The sequence below is a fragment of the Phalacrocorax carbo genome, chromosome 1, assembly GCF_963921805.1.
Source record: "Phalacrocorax carbo chromosome 1, bPhaCar2.1, whole genome shotgun sequence".
NCBI lineage: Eukaryota > Metazoa > Chordata > Aves > Suliformes > Phalacrocoracidae > Phalacrocorax > Phalacrocorax carbo.
Window position 1 is genome coordinate 78516072 of NC_087513.1, and position 22116 is coordinate 78538187.

A 22116-nucleotide genomic window follows, 5' to 3' on the forward strand; every position below is an offset into this window, starting at 1 on the left:
GGAATTCCTCTCATTTTCATGACCTCTCAAAGATAATCGTGAGTAGCCTGGCAAGGACATCAGATAGCTCCCTCAGCACTTGTGGGTGCAGCCTGTCAGGGCCATCAGTCAAAAAACTTATGAAACAAAGAGAAAACAAGAGAAAGCTGTCCCTCTTGGTAATCAGATGTTTTTAACACAGATTGCGTATTTGTTACACAAGGAGCTGTTCAGTGTCTGGACCACAAAATAACTAATAGGAAAATGTGACTCATTTTATTCCAAGTCCTGTTACACCTGCTGTGCAGTGAACTTTTGCACTTGGAGTATGAAGCAAACCTGTAGTGCTTGTCAGTTCATTAACAGTATTTAATTTCATTAAGTCGGAGACTTTTGCAAAAATCATACTCTGCACAAATAATTATCTTCACTATGCTTTTCTCTTTAGTTTCAGGGTTGGTATCAGTTTGCATCTATATTAATTTTTCTTTCACATGTTAAGTGATCAAAATACTGTATACCATTCTGTCTCTCAGTACAATACCTTTGCATTTACAGACATACTTTTGAGTAAAACAGATTAATTGGCTAATAACCTCAGGAAAAAATAGTTCTCCAATTTAACTGGTAATGATATTCATCTGTTTTTCATATCAGACGGTTATTTGACTTTCCTGTATTCTACAGGATTTTAAAAGGTTGCTTATTACTACTGCTGCTTTTGAGAATACAGGAGTGCAACCCAACAGATCATTTTGGAGCTCTATCTGAACTGTTTTCTGATGCAGCATCAGGTCCCTAGACTGTGTCTTTATGTGGAAGGTTAAGGGAAACAGAAGTTTGCTTCGCTGAAGAAGGAATACCTCCAGCACTTGGGCTAATTGCAAGGTGCTAACAGATGCTTCATTTGGCCATGGTTGCCTTTTGGATGGGTACATTATTCTGTGTGTAGATTAGCATTGGGAAAAAAACCTGACTCTCGTGGGGTTTGGGTTTTTTTTTGTTTGATGTTTTTTTGTTTTGTTTTTTAAACTGGCAGATGCAATACCATTTACTAAGGTTGTATTAAATATGTTGTTGTGTTTGTCTTTCCTCATTTCTGCAGATCTTTCAATGGAAGAATGCTGTGACAAGGGTATTGAATGGGCAAACAAAAACAGAATATGTACTTCTCTACCGTTAATATCCGAGGCCAGAGAATGCAGGTATATAGTTATGTATTATATATTAAACTATAGTTTATACTTTCATGTAAAACCATGGGAATGGCAGGTGTGAAAGCTGGTTCAGAAGATGAAAAACTCAGCTCTTAAATCCAAGGTTTTCAAATCCACGTTTTTCAAATCCACATCTAGTCTTGCAGAGTACCTACTGAGTACCCACTTGTCATCCATTACGTCCTTTAGATTTTTGCTGTTAGTCTAGCATAGAGTCACCCGGCTCTGATCTGTTTGACATGTACTGTCTCTTAGTCAGAAGTTTTTCCACTGTACTCTACTCACAGGGCTTGGACTCTGCTTACAGTCAATACATCTCAGCATGGCTCCCCCAACGTCAGCAAAGCTTATTCACTTTATACTGATTGTGAATCTAGGCCAACGATGGTTCAAATTCTTGAGCAAAAGTTTATCAAGAAACATAACTGATCCTGTACCTGAATAATCTATAGGTTGCATAAGTACATATGTATACATATAAGACAGTCTTTTAAAACTGTTTCTCCTGTGTGGTGCCACACAGATAGTTGTCCTGCAGTTCTCAGCTGAAATGCCGGATGGGGGAACTTAAAGATTAACTAGGAGTCTCCCTGACCTAGGTATTGTGTCTGACTTCTGTCAAAAGTATTTGACCACAGGAAATACTAACCTTTAGTTAATAAATAGATTTTGTAATTCTACTGACGTTTAATGGGATACTAATTTATGTTATGTAATCTAGCAAATGAAATAATTAAGTTAAATGTTAAAATTACATGCAGAGTAGTATTTTGGTTATACTGGATCTCTTATATGGTTGGGGCATTGATTTTTTTTTTATGTCAATGATAGCTTGCATTATTTTGGCTGCTTTTAAGCACTTGTTACATTTAATTTGTGGAGCTAACAATTTGTGATTGGTAGTTTGAGGGGCAGTTTCACGAAGGACTTTGTATTTAAAACACATTACATTGCTCCCCTCTATCTTTTCAAACGGATTGCAAAGTGATTTAACCTTGCTTATTGTAGAAGTGTTTGATTCATCTTTATTACGGAAATAACATGTCTTGCAGGCAAGTGTGTCCATGTTTTCTGACTTCTGCATTTATATTGGCATACCAAGCAGTCTCTTACACAGAAGAATTGACAGGTAGAAGTTTAAATCCTGATTTAGGAAATACTTGAAGAGTCAGAAGAGTTACAGACAAAACAGAGGCAGGATTAAAAGGAAACCAAGTTTATTGAATAATCTGGGAGCGAGAATCTTGATGATTTAATGATCATTTGATTAATGTGAGTTGCAGTTCTGCTGTAAATGTAATTTATCCTTCTAAAGATTGCCATTTTAGAGAGTCTTCAGGACTATTCATAGGAACTGGAAAAAACTTCCTAATACTTCATCTGGCTTTTGTGCATAACTGATATGTAATTAAAAAAAATTATAGTGAAGTAATGGTAAATCTGAAATGGGTAAATGCAAATATTCTGTGAGAGGCGTGAGCACTTATTGACAAAAAAATAAGTGGATAAATTCAGTTCAGTTGCATTTATTCATGACTGTACAACAAATAAACACAGCCCCCCCTGAAGCTTGTCTTCACTATAAAAATGAGTAAGTAAAATTGGCACCTTTGACTACTTTCTTTAAAGGCAATATTATTTTACTCCAGTTATAATTGCAAACTAGCATATCTGTGAGAGGTATAGAAAAATCACTCTGATGCCATTTCAGACGCAAAAGTAATTGTAACTTAGTAATTAATTGTAATGTACATGTAATGTAATGTAAAGTAATCAAAACCAGGTTCATTGCACTTGCTGAGAGATCTAGGCAGGTGAGAATATGGCACAGAATGCCTTACTGGTTACAGATTTTCAGAAGAACTTGCTTCCTATTAAGACACCTACATGCAGTGGGAGCTGCTGGGCCAGATACCTGTTATTTCTGTGGTCACTTAAACCCCAGCTGGGATCTTTTGACTGTGTAGTGCAGAACAGTTTGGACAGCGTAGATATCTGACTTTGAGTGCTCTAAAAAACATGGGCTCTTGGGTGTACAAACCCATATTACTTCATGCCAGAAGGAAGTCTGTTTGCCCTGCATATTTCAGCTTCAGTTTGCAAGGTTAGCAGTTGAATACAAGGGAAAAATACATTGTAAAGTGAGCAGATTTTATGAAGTTACTGAAGTAAAAATGATTTTGCACAGTTACATTGTGAAGACCACAACACAGAACAGATTGGATGTGAGTACCTTCCCCAACACGCGTTACAAGAATTTGCCTGCTGGTTTCAGATTCAGTCCTTCCCTCAAAGCAAGCCCACTGCTAGAGTTTCTTTTGCTTTTCTGATCACCCTTTCTTTTGTTTGTGTGAGGAACAAGCTGCCTTACTGAATTAGAAGTGCATCCACTTGACTTTTTCAGAGCCATTTAAAGTGCATTCATAGCAATCAAGAAGGGTTTCCACGCAAGCACTGACATTCTCATATCTGCCGTGCATCCTAGAAACAAGCTGACAGTTGTGGGTTTTAAAATCTTTTTTCAATTCTTCCCCCAAAGTTTCTTGTTGTTCTCAAGGGACTTGCCATCTGTGTGAGCATCACTTGCTGAATATGGTACAGTTCAGACTGCAGATGTGCTCACTTTCTTGGCCTACACCACAGGTGAGCCAGCCCTCTGTGTGAAGTTCACATCATTTCGTAAGATCCATCTGGCTACTGTTACTCAGTTGCATTTAAGTTGAAACAAGGCTCTTGGCTCGATCTCCAGCCATGTCTGCAAACTCTTATTGTGGGCAATTGTCCCACAAATGAGTGTACTTCATTGTATTATCACTCTGGAAAATGACAGTATTTTTCTGTGTCTTCATGACTCAGTAAATATGACTGTAGAGTTTTAATGAATGATATCTTTGGCTGTCATAACAGCAGCTTTTTGCCCATTCATCCATTTTCTTATGATGTGGTTAAACTCACAGCAGCTGGAAACAGATGCCATTTATTTTTGAAACTCAACCTGCCCAATAAATCTTCCTTTCAAAATGAAGAGTTTCCCCTGCCCAGAGCTCGTAGCAAGTGAATTTAATTCCTGGGCCAGAAACAGCATATCTCCATATAGGAATTGCATGCCTTTAGCACTGTGTAAAGTCTTTTTGGAGGTACATTGGGAATAACATTATTTATTTATTATTGCTGCAAAAATGCATAAAAGAAGAAGCTACAGAACACTGCTAGGTGCTGTGCAAAAACAGAACAAAAAGGTGATCTGTGTTCCCAAGCAGAGAAGAGCAGAGATACAGATTCAGATGGGAACACAAGGAAATAATTAGACAAGAGTGGAGTGATAGGCACCAGATGCTTAACTGCTGGTAGATGCTTATTGATTTATGCCATTTTAAGTCTGGAAGAGCCTGAGATTTTGGACGTCAAAGTTGTGACAGTTTTATGTCTGAAAAAGCTGTTTAATAAAGACAACTTCTCCAAAAATAACTTTAATTATTACCTCTTCTCTGTAGCCTGCTAAGTGCACCTCAGTCACTAAGATTTTTAGCTTTACAGTCAGAGGGAAGACAGAAGAACATTCTGCTATGTTGTCAGGGTTTTATTGCCACTCATTTAGGATAACTTGCTTATTTCACTTTGTGAATGATGTCAAACTCAGTCCTTTCTCTGCCACAACATTATCAGTATTGTTTCTCTCCATAATATATGATATCAATATAATTTTACCCTTTACCCTCAAGAAAACTTTTATTAAGTAAAGTACAAAGTTGTTTATGGATTGCAGCTGATTAATTTCAAGGTCTGTCAAAGCAATTATTTTTACTTGAGTCTCTTGCTAATTTATAACGTGTTCAAATATATGTATTTTCATTGTTGAGGCACTCTCTAATATTTCAATTTGTCATACTGTGTCACTCATAATACCAGATCTTGCTCTTAACTTTCCTAAGTTCATTTCTCTTCCATGTTAAACTGCAAACTGAAAGGACTAAGGGTGGAAGACCCAGCTTATTTTTGCAAAATAATTCTGGAGTGGAATTGTTCCCTTTTTAATTTTAATATTTTTTGACAAAGACCTTCCACTGTGCACATGAATAGCACTGACATAGTTTGAAGACAGGCTAATAAATAGGAGAGAGGCAGAGGGGAATGAAATTAGGCTGACAACAAAGGCATTGTTTTCAGAGCTAAGTTAACTTTTAATGCCTTTATGGAAAGGAATGAAAGGAAAACTAAGTGATTATGAAATCTGTGCTGGTTTATGAGTGCATCCTCTGGGAAGGAGAATAATAAATGTGAAAGGATGGTGGAGGTAAATGGACATGTAGCTTTTCAGCTGGAAATTTATTCCATGAAAATCTGTAACATTGGTTAAATTTTAACAGAAAGATAAAGTGAGAATAGAAAACATGATTTCTTAACTTGATTCATAATCAAATTACCTAGTAATGAAATAACCTTCATTTTGGATCAGCATCTGCAAAAAAGAGTAAGGATTTTTTAAATGTCTGGGTGACTTCTGTTCACTAGTGAGGCATGAATAAAGCTCATCTTTCAGAGAAACCAGAAAATGCATTATTTTACATGAAATATCCTGCGTGGATGTCAGTTATGACGCTTCGTGCTGCTAGAGATTCTGTGTTTAGTGTTTCAAGATTTCAGCCATATTGTAAATACCTATTTATTTTAATAAAGTTCTGTTGCACTGTTGTAACTGAAGATCAGAATATGGCAGATAAGAAGCAGCTTTTGGCTTTTTTAATTATTAGGAGTAATTACAAAAAAAACCCAAACCACAGGAAAGTACTCCTCTACTTTCTCTTTTTTTAGAGACCAATATTGTAAGCCATCCATAGACATGAAGCTAGTAGGAATGCTAGACAGGAAGACTTGAAAGGTTTTATGTGAAGAGACAAATCTAAGATGTCCTATTAGCCATTAGAGGTGGCACCTTTACTCTGCTGTGAAGTAGAAAGTGGGTATGTGTTATATTGGGGTCTAAGCCAGGGAGACACACATAACTTAGCAAAGACAGGGACAGATACTCTTCGTCTCAAAAGTCTTGGAGTCTGAAGAGCTTGTGGTGGTGTGCTTTAGCAACCATGGGCTGATGTGCAAAGGGAAAAGGATCGTCAGCTGGGTGGGCTAAGTTGCAGCTGGAAGACTGGTACTGTACAGACTTTTCTAGCATTTTTCTCTGCCATCTTTCAAGGATTTCTACCTCTGTAACAGCCACACAAGTGTTTGCAGTCTCCAGCAATATTTGCTACCAGTGCAACTTCACTGTAGGATTTGAGCAATGAAGTGATTTAATTGTTGTTGCTCTGAGAATGAACAAATGGTGTTTTAATCTAGCATTCAACTGATGTTTAATTCCTTATTACAGTTGGGGTGGGCCACATGACTTATGAATACAACTGTGGGAAACATTTTAAGAAACTTTTTTGTTTTAGTTGAAATTGACAATTTGTCAGATTTCAAAGAGACAACTTAAAAAAAAAAAAAGCCACATTGGAAAGCAAACAGATCTACTGAAAGACTGCTGTTTGTTTGTTTGTTTATCTGTGGCTAACATATCTAGCTCCCCAACAGGACTTGGAGGGCTAAAGGAGCTGGAAAGTCTTAGCTCCCGCTCTCTTGGGCTTGAAGATCAGGTTTTACAGGCTTCCAAAGGCCTGACAGTCAGACCACCCCAGAGCTGGGCAGGGAACGGAAATTCTGCTTCAGAGGGAATTTCAGCAACAAAAGAGCTACATATTCTTCCAAACTGGAACTAAATCAAATTTCAAAAACTTCAAATATTCTGCCAAATAAAGTTACTGTCCTGGGCTTAATTTCTTGCTATGACTTTAGAGTCTATTTTTGAATAATTTGTTCATTAACTTATCCTGGTTTTTGTTCCTATGCAATGAAGTATCATAGCTGTTTTTGTCCAAGTGAGAACTGCACAGTCATACCATTACAAAATCCAGTAAATAAGAATCGGGGATCTTCAGAAACATAGCTTGACAACCTCTCCTCACCAATATGCACAGAGTTGCAGAATTGGAGCCCAGTGCCCATGTGTCCCCTGCTTTTAGTGGCCTGGACTGGGTAGCCCAGCCTTAGAGGTGAGGGAATCCCTCAGGCCACCTGGGAGCTGAAAGCTCATCCTATGGTCATCGAGGGCAGGTCACCTCCAGAGGTGATGCATGGGAATCCACTTACTTCAGATGACAGTAGGAGAAGCCTGTGGTTCAGTGGTGCAACTAACCCACCCCTCTTCCTTATACTCCTAAAATTTCCAACAGTGTAAATAAAAGATTTTTTAAGAGTAAAGGGTATTGGTTTGCTGAATATCTTTATATAATTTTATGTATTTCTAGGTAACCCTTGAAAAGATTTTACTCATCAGTTTAAATAACTAGAGCTGAGGAAAAAAAAAGGCGAATACTCGTGACAGCAAAGAGTTATTGGTCTGTAAGATGTAGAAGATTTCTGATACCAATGGGCATAAATATGCCTTTATAGGCTTTCTCTCTGCATTTTTTTGTAGACCTCTAACATACCAGGGCATGCCTTTTAGGTGCCCCTTTTGTACTATGAATAGAATTTATCAGCTTGGGATAGCCTTTGGGATAGCTTCCTTTCCCCCCAGCAACTCCGTAACATTATCTGTAGTGAAATTGGGTTATCACTGATTACATGGATATGTTTATATCCTTATATGTATAATCTGATTACTTACTCTTCTTTTACTTTTTTCTCTGTTTCCCAGTGTCTGTTACAGGAAGTAGTTGTGGAAGAGCTTTAAACTGCAAGCTCCACCCACAGTGCTACCCAGCAAGGCAGAGTTGCACATAAAAACATAGTGGAGGGAGGGGAGATATCTCCTTGAATGGGCTTTGCATGCAAGTGGCAGTAGCAACAGGAGTGGAGGAGTTTAAAGCCTCCTCACACAGATTATTTTCCACAGGAATGAGTTTTCAATTGATTCACTGAAACTGAGATAAAATAGAATGGTTTTATGAGCAATGGAAGTTACAAAGATGAGTTTCTTGTAGATTTATATCCTGTCTCCTCTCCACATCTTCGTGCCCTGTAATACTCTTCTCTCCCTTGTCTGTCTTCACCTCTTGCTTGCAATACGCTCCCTTTCCTTTCTCACTATGACATTCCTCAGCATCTTCACTTCTCCCTGTATCTCCAGTTGTCTCACATAGCAACACTATGAGCTTCCTTCAACATGCCATACCTGTTTGTTTGAGCAAGAAGCAGCAGGTACCAGGGTTGACTGCTGTAGGATTGCAGACTCTCACAATGTCCAGGGCCTGTCTTCTCATTATATCAGGCAGAACACTGATCTGGTTCTCGCCATCCTCTGTTCAGCCACCAGCTGTCACAAAGCATGCAAGAGTGCAAGTCCTGGAGACCTTGAGCCCTTCAGCAAATGTGGCTGAAGTCATCCATTTGCTTCAAAAAATTGTTAAGACAGACTGCAAGGTAGACAAGCAGTTAAACTGTACTGAACGTATGACCTTAACTGTATTAAACATATCACCTAGACATTTTGCCTTCTAGAGAATATTTTTACTTTGTAACTAAAATGTGTGCCCAAAGGAGCCTCTTTCCATGAGACTAGTACAAGTGCTAGTTTTCAAAACTTGCATTATCTGTTCTTTACCTGTATATGACATTCTTCTCCTATTGCTTCCATCCTTTTGTCAGCATGACTCAGGTACAGTGCTGCCACAGCCAGTTGGAGAAGCAGTACTGTTCAGATGGGATTGAATTTGCCAACGTGCGGGAGGAGTGTGATTCACATATCGGTGAAAATTCCACCTGTGAAGCTGCATACTTTAAGGTGAGACATTAGAGCTACTCCTGTTCATCTTTAAGAAATGGTATTGACTGTCTAGATTGGTATTAAGAGTTGATCCTGAAGGTCACCATACTCAGTTTGATGCACATAAATAGTTTTTTCCCACCTACACTCGTGCCTCTGTTAAGGGTGTCCACTTTGTGCTTCTTTGAGAGAAGCAGTTCCTCACTGAGTGGAGCAGACTGTCTCATTACACTTTAGCAAAGGCAGAGGGTTCAATGCAGAAGGATGGGAGGTCTTGAGTGGGTAATTGGCTAAGGAACTACTTTTGCATGAAGGGAAGACATCAAAAGTGTAGGAAGGAATCATTTTTAGACTTTAGCTTTCATTAGAGCTTCATGACCTAAGGTCAAACTCAGTAGTTTTCAGTATCGGTGGTCCAAAGGGGTAGGACTGAAGTTAATCCTCTCAATGTACTTAAAATTCCAGCTTGTGTACATGTCCTTAGTTAACATGACTTTGATTTACAATTGAATGGAGACATCTGTAAGTTTATGATAATAGCATTTGGCATTAGAATAAAAATGCCTGTCATTGGCATCGTTAGTTAATCTGTGCCCTGCCTTCCACCTTTATTACTATCCTTGTCTCTCCTTTCTTGAAAGTGAGCATATTCATACCGCTCTGCAGAGTGTTTTTGGAAGAAAGTCCCACCAGTAAGATTGTGACCTTGACCGTGACCCAGTAATGAACAGCTCTGGTCCTATTACAAATTTCTTTCAGTGGTCATGAAAATAGATGAGAGTGGTTTTACTTCTGCCCACGCCAAAGACACTGAATATTTTGGTTTATTCAGTTAAAAAAAAAATCTACTATATAGAAGATGGCAGACAATGTCTGAACTATAAGTTGCGTATCTCCAAAATGACGGGTTGATCATGTTCCTAGCAGTAGGATGCCACTGATGCCAGGGCTGTGAAGTAATCCACATTCTCGCTGTGAGTAGAAGAAAGGTAACACATGCTGATGAGGCTGACATTGCTGGGTTGTCACAAACTTGTCTGCATGTTCAGTGTGATTTTGTCCCACAGTGGAGCATGTCCCACAGCGGGGACGTATCTCACCAGTTGACCATGTCCAGGGTATGCCCTGCTCCTGGCACGGAGATTCCTCTCGGCAGCCTGTAACTGTTAGAAGCCTGTCCACCCCAGTCTGCATGTGGCATGAAAAAATATTTGGCCGTCTGTGTCAGTACTTTGAAGGACTATGAACAGATGAGCAAGGACTGTGATGGCAAGTACTCTGCAGATTCAAGTGCTTTCTACCAGAGACAACAGCACTATTTTAAACACATGCCATGGGACAACTTTAAAACAGAATGCAACTGTTCAAGGAAACCCACTTTCCCATCAATTGACTGATGTTTCCCTATGTGGGCTTGCAGCATGAGGAAGAAGAGTTAATGATGTTGTTTTTTAAAATGGTCAGACTTCTGCAAAGGTGGCAGGTTTTCAGGGTGACAGCTCTATTACTAAAATAAATGGACTGGGCCTTGATCTCTGGCCCTGAGAATAAATGGCTCAGCACAGCTCATGTCATGTAACTGACATCTTTCCCCTGCAAAACACAGTGCGTGAGGGCTGTTGGGAACACTCGCTGGCCTGTGCTAACCCCAAAATGTGCTTCAGCATTGTCTGAGAGGATGTTAGTTGCCATTAGAGCTTGCTAATGTTTAAACATTACAGACGATTGCAGGATAATGCCTGAGCCCGTATTCTAACGCTGTTTAATTTACTGGTATAAACATAGTCAGTGTTATTTAATCTGTGTGAACCATGTTCTGCCCACCCGCTCCCTAATCGGAATATCCTACACTTAACTGTGCTGAGGTAGCTGTAGGAGTATCTTTGCAGATAATATCTTTCATCGATGATGGACATAGATGACTTATGATCTAATATCAGTGAACAATCTTTTCTTTTGTTGAATACGTTTTTAATCTGGTGACTCTGAGACATACAATTTATCTGGTAATTGTGCCCTGCTGTGGTAGACTTACACATTCACACCATGTGCTTGAATCTCATTTTGCCTAAGTTGGTCTGGTTTAGTTTAGCTTCGGTAGCATGGGAAATCTTTTGGATCTTTTTTGTCTCCTTCAAGGAAGCAGAAAGAGTGATTTAGTAATTCAGTTAGTAGAATTAATCGCAGCACTTTGCAGCAAATGAGGCAGCTAATCTTTCTTTTGAATCCAAAACTTGTGTTTGGAAAGAAGATAAAAAGGCCATATTTTGAAAACACTTGCCTCAGCTTTTACACTTTAAAGGTGGTAGGCAAAGGTAACAATGGGCATAATTTTACTCCTCTGTTTTTTTGGGACCATAGCTTTTCTTGCCTTGAAAAGAGGATGCAAAATTAATCATTAATCTTTAAAGCGTTCATCAAAATACAGTAATCAATTTCCAGATTTATTGCTGTACAGGAGATGTAGAAATGTTTTTATGAAAGTTTCCATCACAACAGCCCTGCAGAAAGGAGTGAAACTTGTAGAAATTTTACCTTCTTTAAGGTGCTTAGACATTTTCCCCAAAACTTGTCATAGGTACTTTCTTTTTCCAAAGATTGAGAAACGGCCTTATCTCCCCAATTTTGTCAAGAATACTTCAGTTTTGTATATTAGGTGAGCACAAAAGTTTTATTGCTTTGGATTGTTGAACGTATTTTTAATTTTTGTTCAGATCTTCAAAAGTTCTGAAAAATTCTGCTGAGTTATTTGTATTCTCTTCATCTGATTTTCATAGCATCTACTAGTCTGGATTTCGGCAATTGAGAGACCTCTTGTGGACAGATACACAAAAGCAATGTTAATAGATGGTTCATCCTTCCAGATCTGGTAACTAAAATGGTGACATAAATAATAAGGAACTTGTAAAATTTAACTGATTAAGAGAGCTTACTGATGAAAGCAATTTCAGGTGCTTCCTAATCACACCAAAAATAAATCTTCAAGCTTCTTACATGTAACTATTTATTCTTTTATTCCTTTCATCTTTATTCCTTTCTGTGAGAAGGCAAGGTATAAGAGCAGTCAAGGGATCAGAGGACTTGAAGTAGGGCACAGCTTTCTATCCAAACACGAAGGTCAAGGCACAGCTTTGAAGCTGTATGGGCTTTTGCTAATTACAGGGGAGAGGCAAAGGAAAAAACGTTTGAGATTATTATCGGGATCATTTAAGAAGCAAAGGCTTACAGGTAGTGAAAGTGTGTAATAACAGCTCGATCGTTAGGTTGTACCATCCATGAAGGCAGCGATGGTTCTAGGAAGTGGGTGAATGGTCATTGGAACATGCCTCTGGGCAGCTGGCAACCTCCGGAAAATGGCTGCAAACAGATAAAGAACCAAACTGGTATGGAGTCTAGACTGCACTCTGGACTAAAGGATCAACGTCTTTCAGAATAGGCTAACAACCCTGAAAAAAATAGTGTGAAAAAGGAAATACTGAGATTAATCTTACCAGGATAGTGATAGTAGTTATGACATACTGCTTTGTGTGTTGAGTACCAGAGTACTCCAGAACATGAGTTAACCTAGCCTTATCACTGCTACATTATTACCATTCCACAATGGGAGAACTGAAAGGAAAGGTGACTTTCCAAGTTCACAGGTGAGATGTGGAGACATATGTGGGTCTGCAGAGTCCTGTGGGTGCTCTGAGCACAAGTCCATTCATCAGCTTCTCCATCTTTTCCTTTAGTTGAGCTGGAAAAATTAGCCTTCAGGACTGCCAATGCAGAATCTTCTAGGGTCAGTATTAAAAGCCCATTACTACAAACATCAGTTAAGAAAACAATTGGCACTTTCCATTTTTGGATCATTTTGGGTGTGGTATAGCAACATAAATCATTATCAAGATGTTAAATCAAGATGCATCATGCACAGTTAGAATAAATACAGGTTGGAACAAATAGTTCAATGCATACAATTATGTTAAACGAAGATACAGTTTCTTACAGAAATTGCAAGACTTAGCAAGCTCTGTACTTGAATATTCACGTGAGCTGGAGACAGAGGTCTTTCAAGTGGTGGCTCAACCTGGAAGAAATAAAGAACATAAGGTTATTCAGCGCTTCACGAATGGCAAGATTAATGATCACTCTTTACAAAAACGTTCAGAGAAACTCTGTAACTCCCAATTTGTGCATTGTGTGACAAGGCAAAGAAATAGATTGAGTCAATTTGTATGCCTAACAGTAGAAGCCAGTGAGGATATCCAGAAATACATCATGTCAAAATTTGGCAAGGCATCAGCTGTGTTCAGGAACTTAAATAAGATTTTGTTATCAAAAATATGCAAGCTTAAGTCAAACAATTGAATCTTCAGCTCAGTTTTCATTTCTGCCTTCTAATTTATGGTTATGAAAATTGGAAATCTAACAAAATTATAGACAGATGTTAAAACTTTGAGAAAGATGCCTCAGGAGAATGTTAGACATGTTAGACAGAATAAATATTCGAAATGTTGCAATTCTTGGAAGAGATCATCAAGTATTTATTTCTAAAGTCACCCAGAAAAGCCAGAAAAGATGGAAATATCCCAGACATACTAGTGATGAAAGCAGAGCATCTGCCACTGAATGGAAGTAGTTGGAGAACCAAGTAAAAAGGTGGGTAGTGAGGAACCATCCCACCAAACAGTAGTGAATAAGGGAAGATATGTATCTTAATGTTATGATGGGCATGAAAACAACACCCCAGCACTGGCCAGGAGACAAGAGTTCCTGCTGTACAGCATTCTGCAGCAGGGAAAGGATTCAGTTGTGTATTTAAAGACCGAGTAGAAAGTAGCATGCTTATATACTTCCAAATGCTGCAAAGTAAAAAAAAAAGACTGAAGAAAAGGGAAAAAGGATTTTATTATTTTACTTTCACACTGCTTTGGATTTTAAAAGAACCTTTCACTGCAGTACAGAGAGAGAAAAATACATAATACCTTATAAGGGAAAACATAGAATATTGGTAGGGGTATACATCTCAGAGTAGTGAAGTAAATGTAATAGTTGTCTTCAATAGGTGTGCTTAAAGCACCAGATTACAGAAATTTAGTTCACTGTTTGGTTATTTTGTATTCCATCTGTTCCGTTTAATGGTGCAGGCTATTTTCTTCAAGCAAAAAAGAGCCTGGAAGAGTAACAAAATTAACAATAAAAGCTTAAATCTGCTTTTACATGGCAGTAGCAATTGGCAGACACCAGTTCCAGAGAACCAAACATCTTTGCTGCTTTCTAATAGCAAGGAAGAAAACTGAATAAATCAGCAGCGTTCCCTCAATTTAAAATAAAAGGAAACCTCCGTGGGATTAACTGGTCCTGTGTTCACTTCTGTAGTGTATTCTGGGGCCATAGTTCAGCAGGTCTGGAAGAGGTGGATCGTGTTTCATTGCTGGAATCCATGTCAGGACTGTGATGCTTTTAAATAATGTTTGACTATGTAGTCCGTTTTTCAGAGCAGAATAGCTTCTATTCATGACCTGTTAACACTAACCTTGGATGAATCATGTTTGTTCACTTGTTTGTCTGTTAGTTCAGAGGGGTATTTTTTGCTGGGAAGTTGAGTAGGCAGTTTAATTATAAACTGAGTCATGTACTTCACTGATTGTGTCCCAGTTTAATTGAACTGGACTCAAATGGGAAGCAGAGGTGTTAAGAGTTCCCACTGTTCGCTGGTGTTTGAAACTGGGCTATGCAGGCAGGGAGCAATGAAATTCCATGTACGTGTGTGGACCATTCTGGCCCTCCACATCACCCTGCACACACATTCACACATACACAATATTTGTGAGACTGGATCCAGGTTCTGTGCTTGGGTCTATGTAGGCCAGATGCAGAGCTCACTGAACTCAAGTACAGCTTGAAATGTCTGAGCCTAAGTATACCAGGACACCCTAAAGAGTTTGCAGGAAATTTTTTTCATCCATTTGCCAAGGTGAGATAACACTATTCACGCTACTGGCAAAATTTGCATTGATTGATTCAGGGCTAGGATTTGACTTTTTTTATTATTATTATTTTTAAAACAGATATGTTGCTACTGTTGTTTGCTGGGAAAGGCTGCTCAAGTTCAAGGCCACAGTTGTGAACCCAACCCGAAGATAGGATACCAGTGTGGAATTGTCTTCAGAGCTTGCTGTGTGAAGGGTCAAGAAGGCATTGATGTGTCCATCAGCGATGATGCTCCTAAAAAGGAGCAAGGTATTTGATATTGCAAATTATAAAAATGTGAGACACAAAATGATATAGGGTACAAGGAGTGCTTGTAATTTAGGTTATTTCTGTTGGACTTCCTCTAACTTGAGATGTCCTCTGAGTATTTTAATGATGCGTGTTTTGGAGCTCATTTTTTCTGGCTAGTGATAGCTGAAACATTGTATGCCACAGGAAGCTAAAAAAGCTGGAAGTGGTCACTTAGTTCCTGGTGTCAGAACTTAACTATGAGACAGATTATTTTGGCCACTAATGATCTTATCTTGGAAACTGAGTATAAGCTATTAATTTTTAATAGCATTTTGTCCACTGATAAATTCTTAATTAAAAAGAAAATCAACAACCAATTCTTTTGATTAGATTTAAAAGCCAGATGGCCTTTGCCAGCTCAGAGAATTCAAATGTTGCCTTTTGTGTGAGAGGCAAATGCCCACAAACTGGGGGCATTTGAAATGCCTGGACTGTCTGGGAGAACTGAACATTTCTGGGAAACATGTCATCTGCATTTCTTTTGATGCTATCAAAAGAGAGGGGCATCCAGGTGGCAGCAGCTCCTGATACCCTTCTCCACACCTAGTCCACAGTGCAGAAGAGAATGAATGCGGACATACTGACCCTTACAGACCTGGGTTTGGGGTTTTTTTTTGGCCTTTTTCACTTAGCAGACAGTCCTGAAACTGCAGAAAAGTCATAGTGTGTAGCCTTGTCTCCTTCATGGGCAGTTGAGCACTGAAAACATGCAGTCTGGCTTGGAGATCACCAGTGACAGATTTTGGGACACATCATCCTAATCAATCGCTTAAATTCAAACCCAAATCCCACCACAAAAGCGTGCATTGATCTGCTTGAGCCAGTGTGGTATCAAACTTGTTTCAGGTATTTCAAACTGGCTTCCATCGGTGTATGCTGTTATCAAGTAACGTTTAGAAATGCCCTGCCAGTTCCTTTGTGTACCACTATCTCAGCAGGGGAATTCCCCTTGTCCATTATCACTGGATGAAGTGACTGGACTGGTAGATACCTTGTGCTCAGACCACTTTGCTAATAAGAAAATTTGCAGGCTCAGTCTACCTGCATGACATGAGAAATATATCAACACATGAAAATCCAGAATTGTGAGCACACTTTTCCACTTGGCCTTGTGAACAGGCGGCAGGCATAATCACCATTATGCATATGGTTAGTATGGTTATTACGGCACACATAATAACCATTATGCATTGCAAAGATGGGTCTATGTCAACAAGCAGGGCAGGGCAATGTTCTCATCATTAAACTAAGAAACAAGCAGGTGGTTGAACATATATCAACTATCCCTATCGACAATAAAAATTGCCTGTAGAAAGGCAGAGCAAGCAACATGGGTAGACACCTTTGTTAGTCATGAAAGGGAGATCAGTCTCCATTTTGTAAGGCAGCTTCTTGGACTAGCGCCTTGTCTTTATGTTATGTAATAGCAGGGCATTGCAAGGCACTCTGCAGCAGAGGGAAGGGCAGGCTGACTCCCGGTATGACGCTTAGTCACGTAAAGAACACTCCCTGGTACTATGCCCCCAGAGACCTCCACAAAATCAGACCTGACTTGGGCAAACTGTTTTCATTAGTTTCTGTGTGACCAAGATGTACCCCTATGGCTTGAGGATTCAGTGTACCAACCCAGCCTTGTGCCACTGCAGAAAAACTTGCTTTCACATCCGTGATGTATTATTTGCTTGTAAGTGACCGCTGGTTCATTAGGCTTATGGACAATCACTAAATGAGACTAAGCTTCCTATTCAATAACCAGAGTATTCTGAGACTGTTTTTTTACTAATCTCACTATCAACCTACCATTTACCCTGTGTTCAAAGTGGTGGGATTGGAGGAAGTCTATTAGCTAGTCCTTTGGGCAGGCAATGGGTTCAGGCAGTGGATGTGTTCAGCACTTTTATGTCCTCTGTGTGGAGAGAAAGAACTCTCAGGACACATGCACATAGCAGAAGTACAGCTGATCGAAACTCTCTGAGTTAAGGTATACGAAGTACATTTGAAAGAGTGCCATAAGAGGGTGCCCAAAAGTTGGGTGTGGCATTCTTTTTGGAATTAAGTCTAAATAAATAGCAGGTTAATCTGATTTTCATTAAAACTGTGAGTACCCCAAGCTACTAAAAAGTCAGTGGAAGCCAAGCATGCCTCAACAACACGTCTTATGAAAATGAGGTTAAACTCTGGTTAAAAGCCTAATGTTAAGAACTTGCATTTGAAAATCTCAGCCCATATGTAATCTATGATCACAGCGTGACTTTCATATTGAATCAGTCAGACGGAAAATGCCCCATGGCCATGTGCATTTGAATGTAAAATTTAAGTATGAAATAGCTGTAAAATATGTAAATAATGCTCTTTAATTTTGTCCTGGTTTATCCAAAACCCTCGTCTGAGTCCCGTCCCAAGCAGGCAGCTTTTCACTGTGAGAAGAAAAGTGCTTTCTCCTCTAATGCCTCTCTCTCCTCTTTTTAGTTGAAATTTCAAAGGAGGAACTAGACCAAGAAGATCCTTATCTGCATGATGGCTGCAGAGGTAAGTCAGGTGACTAGTCCTGTTAGCCAGCTCTTTTGTGATTGCCTCCAATAAAAGCGAAGCAAACTTAGATTTAGAGATTAGCCAAAACCTTTTGCCTAGGCTAGTTATGGATAAAAATAACAGAATGAAGATCCTTTCTAAGAAATAGTAGGCCATTATGTGATACCTCCATAGTTCTTGAATACAAGGGAGGTATTGTCTCCTGTAGTGGAGTTTCTCTTACCCAGCTGAAGCTTGGACTATACATTTAACTTTTATTTAACTTCTAGTGGGTAATGCCTCAGAGATGTTACCTGTTGAACCCGTGGAGTACTCTGGATTCTACAGAACGTGGGGATCATATATTAAATATGTGTATTCTTTTACCCTCATCTTGGGATGATCAGGGTGACTGAATATGAAATGAAACTTGTTTCCTTTTGAGATGCATCACCTGAAAAAAAAAGGAAGAAAAGCAGCTATTGTCCGCATTAGTCAGGCTGTTCTGCCTCCTGGGAAGAATGTGTTATTGGGATATTGTTCTGCTAAGTATTCTGATTTATTGCTTGTCACATGTGATTTACACGTCTATAAACTTAAACCAGCAGTGATTTATTATTTTCTACAAGCATTTCAGAACTAAGTAATTTATTTAGGATAAAATCAATTTAATAGACTTATATTCCAGTTAAGAGATGATTTACTGTGCTGCACGTTGTATAGCTATTACACTCTAGAGAGGATGAAAATGTCTCCTAGGTCATTAGGTAGTCAAAGCCAACACTGGTTCTCTTCCTTGTCTCCAGCTGCTAATTACAAGAGATGACATAGAAAAATATGTTATATCTTTTCCTAGCATTATTTCTTTATGTAATCAATTGTTGCATTTGTCAGTTAATCAGCTGCCTGCAAGAGATGGATTGGTATGGCTAATTACAAATTAGAGTTTCTTTCTACAGTATATTTTCTGATAAACTTGGCATGCCACAATTACTTGTGACTTTCTGATCTTCACCGGGGGAAGCTTAAATTTCCCAGGCAGCAGAACTTCCAGTAGTTTGTTTTGCAGCACCTTCATGGTATACGAGGAAATCAATTCTGTTCTTCTAACAACTCCACAATAGGTTTTACTGTGACTGACAGGAACTCACAGTATTAGCAAAGGTTCAGAAAGTAGTAGCTGTCCATCTCAACCACAAGCCTATGGTCCCTTTTAATGTCATTGCTTTTGCCAGTATTGTATACAGACTTAATTTTCTGTCGTGCATTAATGACCTTTTCCTCATTAGAATTTGTTGCACTTTTAAACATAATTTTAATTCACTCAAAAGTTTAAAGTATTAGAGCTGCATTTGCCCACATTGATTGTGCTTATCTCAGACCTTTTGTTTAATGCCTATCCAGCCATTCTGAAAAACGGAAGAAGACAGGTTCTATTTGTACTAGGAATATCAACACCCTAGAAACAAATAGTTGGAAGTATATAACCTTTTCTCTATTGTAAGAATATGAAATTCTTTTTAATATTGATTTATTTTTCATCAAGACCAGAAAAACTTCCTCTAGTATCCTCTTTCTGTCTGTCAGAGTAACCCCAGCTCTCCTTCACATTCTTTGTGACTCCTGCACACACCTCACTAGGTCCTTAGTACCCCAGTAGTAAGTCTTGATTCCTTTAGGTTCTCTGAAGACTTTGTCACCCACAATACCTTATTTTCCCTTTCATGTTTCCTGCCTGCTGAGCACATGCTATAGCTAATTCAGAAGTATGGTCCTAACAACGATGGACTAAAAGTAAAGCCTAATGCAGCTAATAGTGTGAATGTTTCATGAACTTACAGTGATACATCTTGTCTTCTTTATCGTACAGTAATCACCATACAAAATTTTAACTTCGCAGCCAAAACCTGAGGAGGTGTCTGAGCTCATCAGCGTTTTCCCTTCAACTTCTAACAATGATGGGCTATGAGTGAGCAGCTCCTTAATTTACTTCCTTCTTATATTAATTTTCAGAGATAAAAGAATTCAGTGATTACAAACACTTCTTTCAGTGTTTAGCTCTTTCCTTCTTTTGTATATGTGTTTAGTTATCAGCTTTCTCAATAAATCAGCAAGCATCCTGTTAATCAATGGTTTGTTTCAGTTCCTGTGGAGAGCCTCTTAATTATATAAGACTTCTTAAAATATCCAATTAGGTGGTGGTCCCTGCTCTCAGCAGTGCAGAGACACAGGATCCAGTTATGTCTGCTCCTGCTTTGTTGGGTATCAGCTTCAACCAGATGGTGTCAACTGTGAAGGTAAAAGAAATAAAACCATTGCCTTGATTATCAACATCTTTGTTTTAAAGGAGCAAGAACAGATTAAGAAAGATCCAGGCAGAAAAGATCAGAATATGCTTATGCCAACTGGGGAAAGAGATGAGATCATAAAAAGTTGATTTAAATGGAGTGTTGGAATGAGAGTTGTGGGAAGATGGAGTTAAGAAGGAATCAGTAGAACAGGTGAAGGATTTAGAGTGGAGAAAAAGCAGACCATCTTGAATCTATTGCTGTGAATAAAACCAAAATATGTTCAATGAGGACATCTGCTTCTGCACTAGTTAGCCTAGGCTCCTTCTGTTGCTAACTGAGAGAAACGAGCACTTCCAGGGCACAGTTTATCTTGTCTATTTTGCATAGCTATTGTAGGAGGAAAGGCATTACTCATCAGAGTGCCTTTTTCTCTCAGTGACAGAAAAGGGAGTCTAGGCAAGTAACTCAGATACAAACTTCAGGATATAAAATAGATATTGATCATGGGTCAGATTAACACTAACCTAGTGTGAAATATAAAAAGGAAGAACTTTTACAGTTGATATATGTGGATGCCAAATGTTCTTATGCGTTCAAAGAGAAAATTAAACAAATCACAGAAGAAATGTCTAGTAGTAGCCACAAAATAGAAACTTGCAACTTGTGGCTCAGGGAGTCCCTAAGCCATATGTGGGTGGGATGCAGAGCAAGGGAAGGATTTCTGAAAGTTTTCCTCATTCATGTAGTCACTATAATCATCTGCTACTGGACTCAGTCAGATGACGGCCCTTTGCTCTCACTCACTACATCTTCGTCCTCTTTCTGAAGTACAGTGCATCAGCAGTCAGAAGTCCTGTTAATAACAGGGTCAAAATGTCTTTACTGACTCATGCTCTGAGAACAGAGGTGAGCAGCCATGTTGTGGGTGTGTGAGTGTGAGGCCAAATCTGCACCATTCTTTGTATCCTGATGCTCAAACTAATGGAGGTGTGCCCACAGCTAGCCTTTGATCTCATCTCCTCCTACTGATTTCATGTTTCTTATTTACTTTTTTTTTTTTTAAAATAACTTCTCATATTCTAGATATTAATGAGTGTATCACTGGGACACACAGCTGTGGGATTGGGCAAACTTGTGTCAATACACTAGGATCCTTTCGCTGTCAGCGGGACACGAGCTGTGGAACTGGTTATGAACTAACGGATGATAGTCGTTGCAAAGGTATGTCCCATGCAGGGAATCTTCCAGACTTAAGTAAAAAAATAAGTACATCATCATGTCATACTCCTACCTTCAGTAAATACACTTGTAAGCTATAGTTACGCAGGGACACACAGGCAGGGCTAGTTCTTCTGGGACAGCAGTTTTCTACCTGTCACCTTGCAGATACCAGATCAGGCTGTCTGTAGACTACAACAAAGACTTCCAGGAGAGATAACTACATTTATTTTACACTGGCAATTTGTGTTGTGCGACAGGAGCTGGTCTGGGGACTGAAACAGTTGATTTTGAAGCCCCAGCACTCACACTGTACGCATTTTTCTGGTGTTTACTTCTGGCTGGCTCTAGTCTGGTCCTATGAATTGCTTGCTCATTAGTGAGTGGAGTGTCTGAGTCCTGCTCCTGAAGCATATCTAATGGTTTAGTTTCACCTAGAAGAATCAAGTTTGCACACTTCGGAGTGTGAAATGAAGTGTGGAAAGTGGAATGACCAGGTGATGCACTTTGAAAATGCTAAAGGCAAATGCATATTTCAAAAAAAAGTAAGCCTTTTTCCTCAGGAGGTTTAAATTTGTTACAAAGGGATTTATTTCTTAATCACAGCTTTCTTAAGGATTTAAAAATGAAAAGGGGTTTAAAGCATTTTCTTGACTACCTATGTTTGAATGCAAGGGTACTAGTTTTACTTAGTAAAGTAATGACTGTTTTCAAGTTGCATCTAGCTCAAAGTATACCCGTTACGTGCATCCATAACTTCACCTGACATGCTACCTTCACAGAGATATAAATTAGCAGCAAACTCCATTTGATGTGGAATTGGTTT

The 22116-nt window shown here is 39.0% G+C and overlaps 1 protein-coding gene across 5 annotated transcripts in view; it reads left to right on the forward strand.

The window, feature by feature from the left end:
* Positions 1-22116, forward strand: part of FBLN1 (fibulin 1) — an 81472-nt gene that overhangs the window by 14840 nt on the left and 44516 nt on the right. For 4 of the 5 annotated variants that reach the window (XM_064461275.1, XM_064461282.1, XM_064461310.1 and 1 more), the window contains exons 2-7: positions 1085-1184; positions 8886-9021; positions 15057-15228; positions 17740-17799; positions 19977-20078; positions 21156-21293. In XM_064461275.1, coding sequence (XP_064317345.1) covers positions 1085-1184; positions 8886-9021; positions 15057-15228; positions 17740-17799; positions 19977-20078; positions 21156-21293 — 708 coding nt within the window. Of the gene's footprint in view, positions 1-843; positions 868-1084; positions 1185-8885; positions 9022-15056; positions 15229-17739; positions 17800-19976; positions 20079-21155; positions 21294-22116 lie in introns of those variants that run through there. The other variant, XM_064461301.1, reaches the window with a different exon arrangement.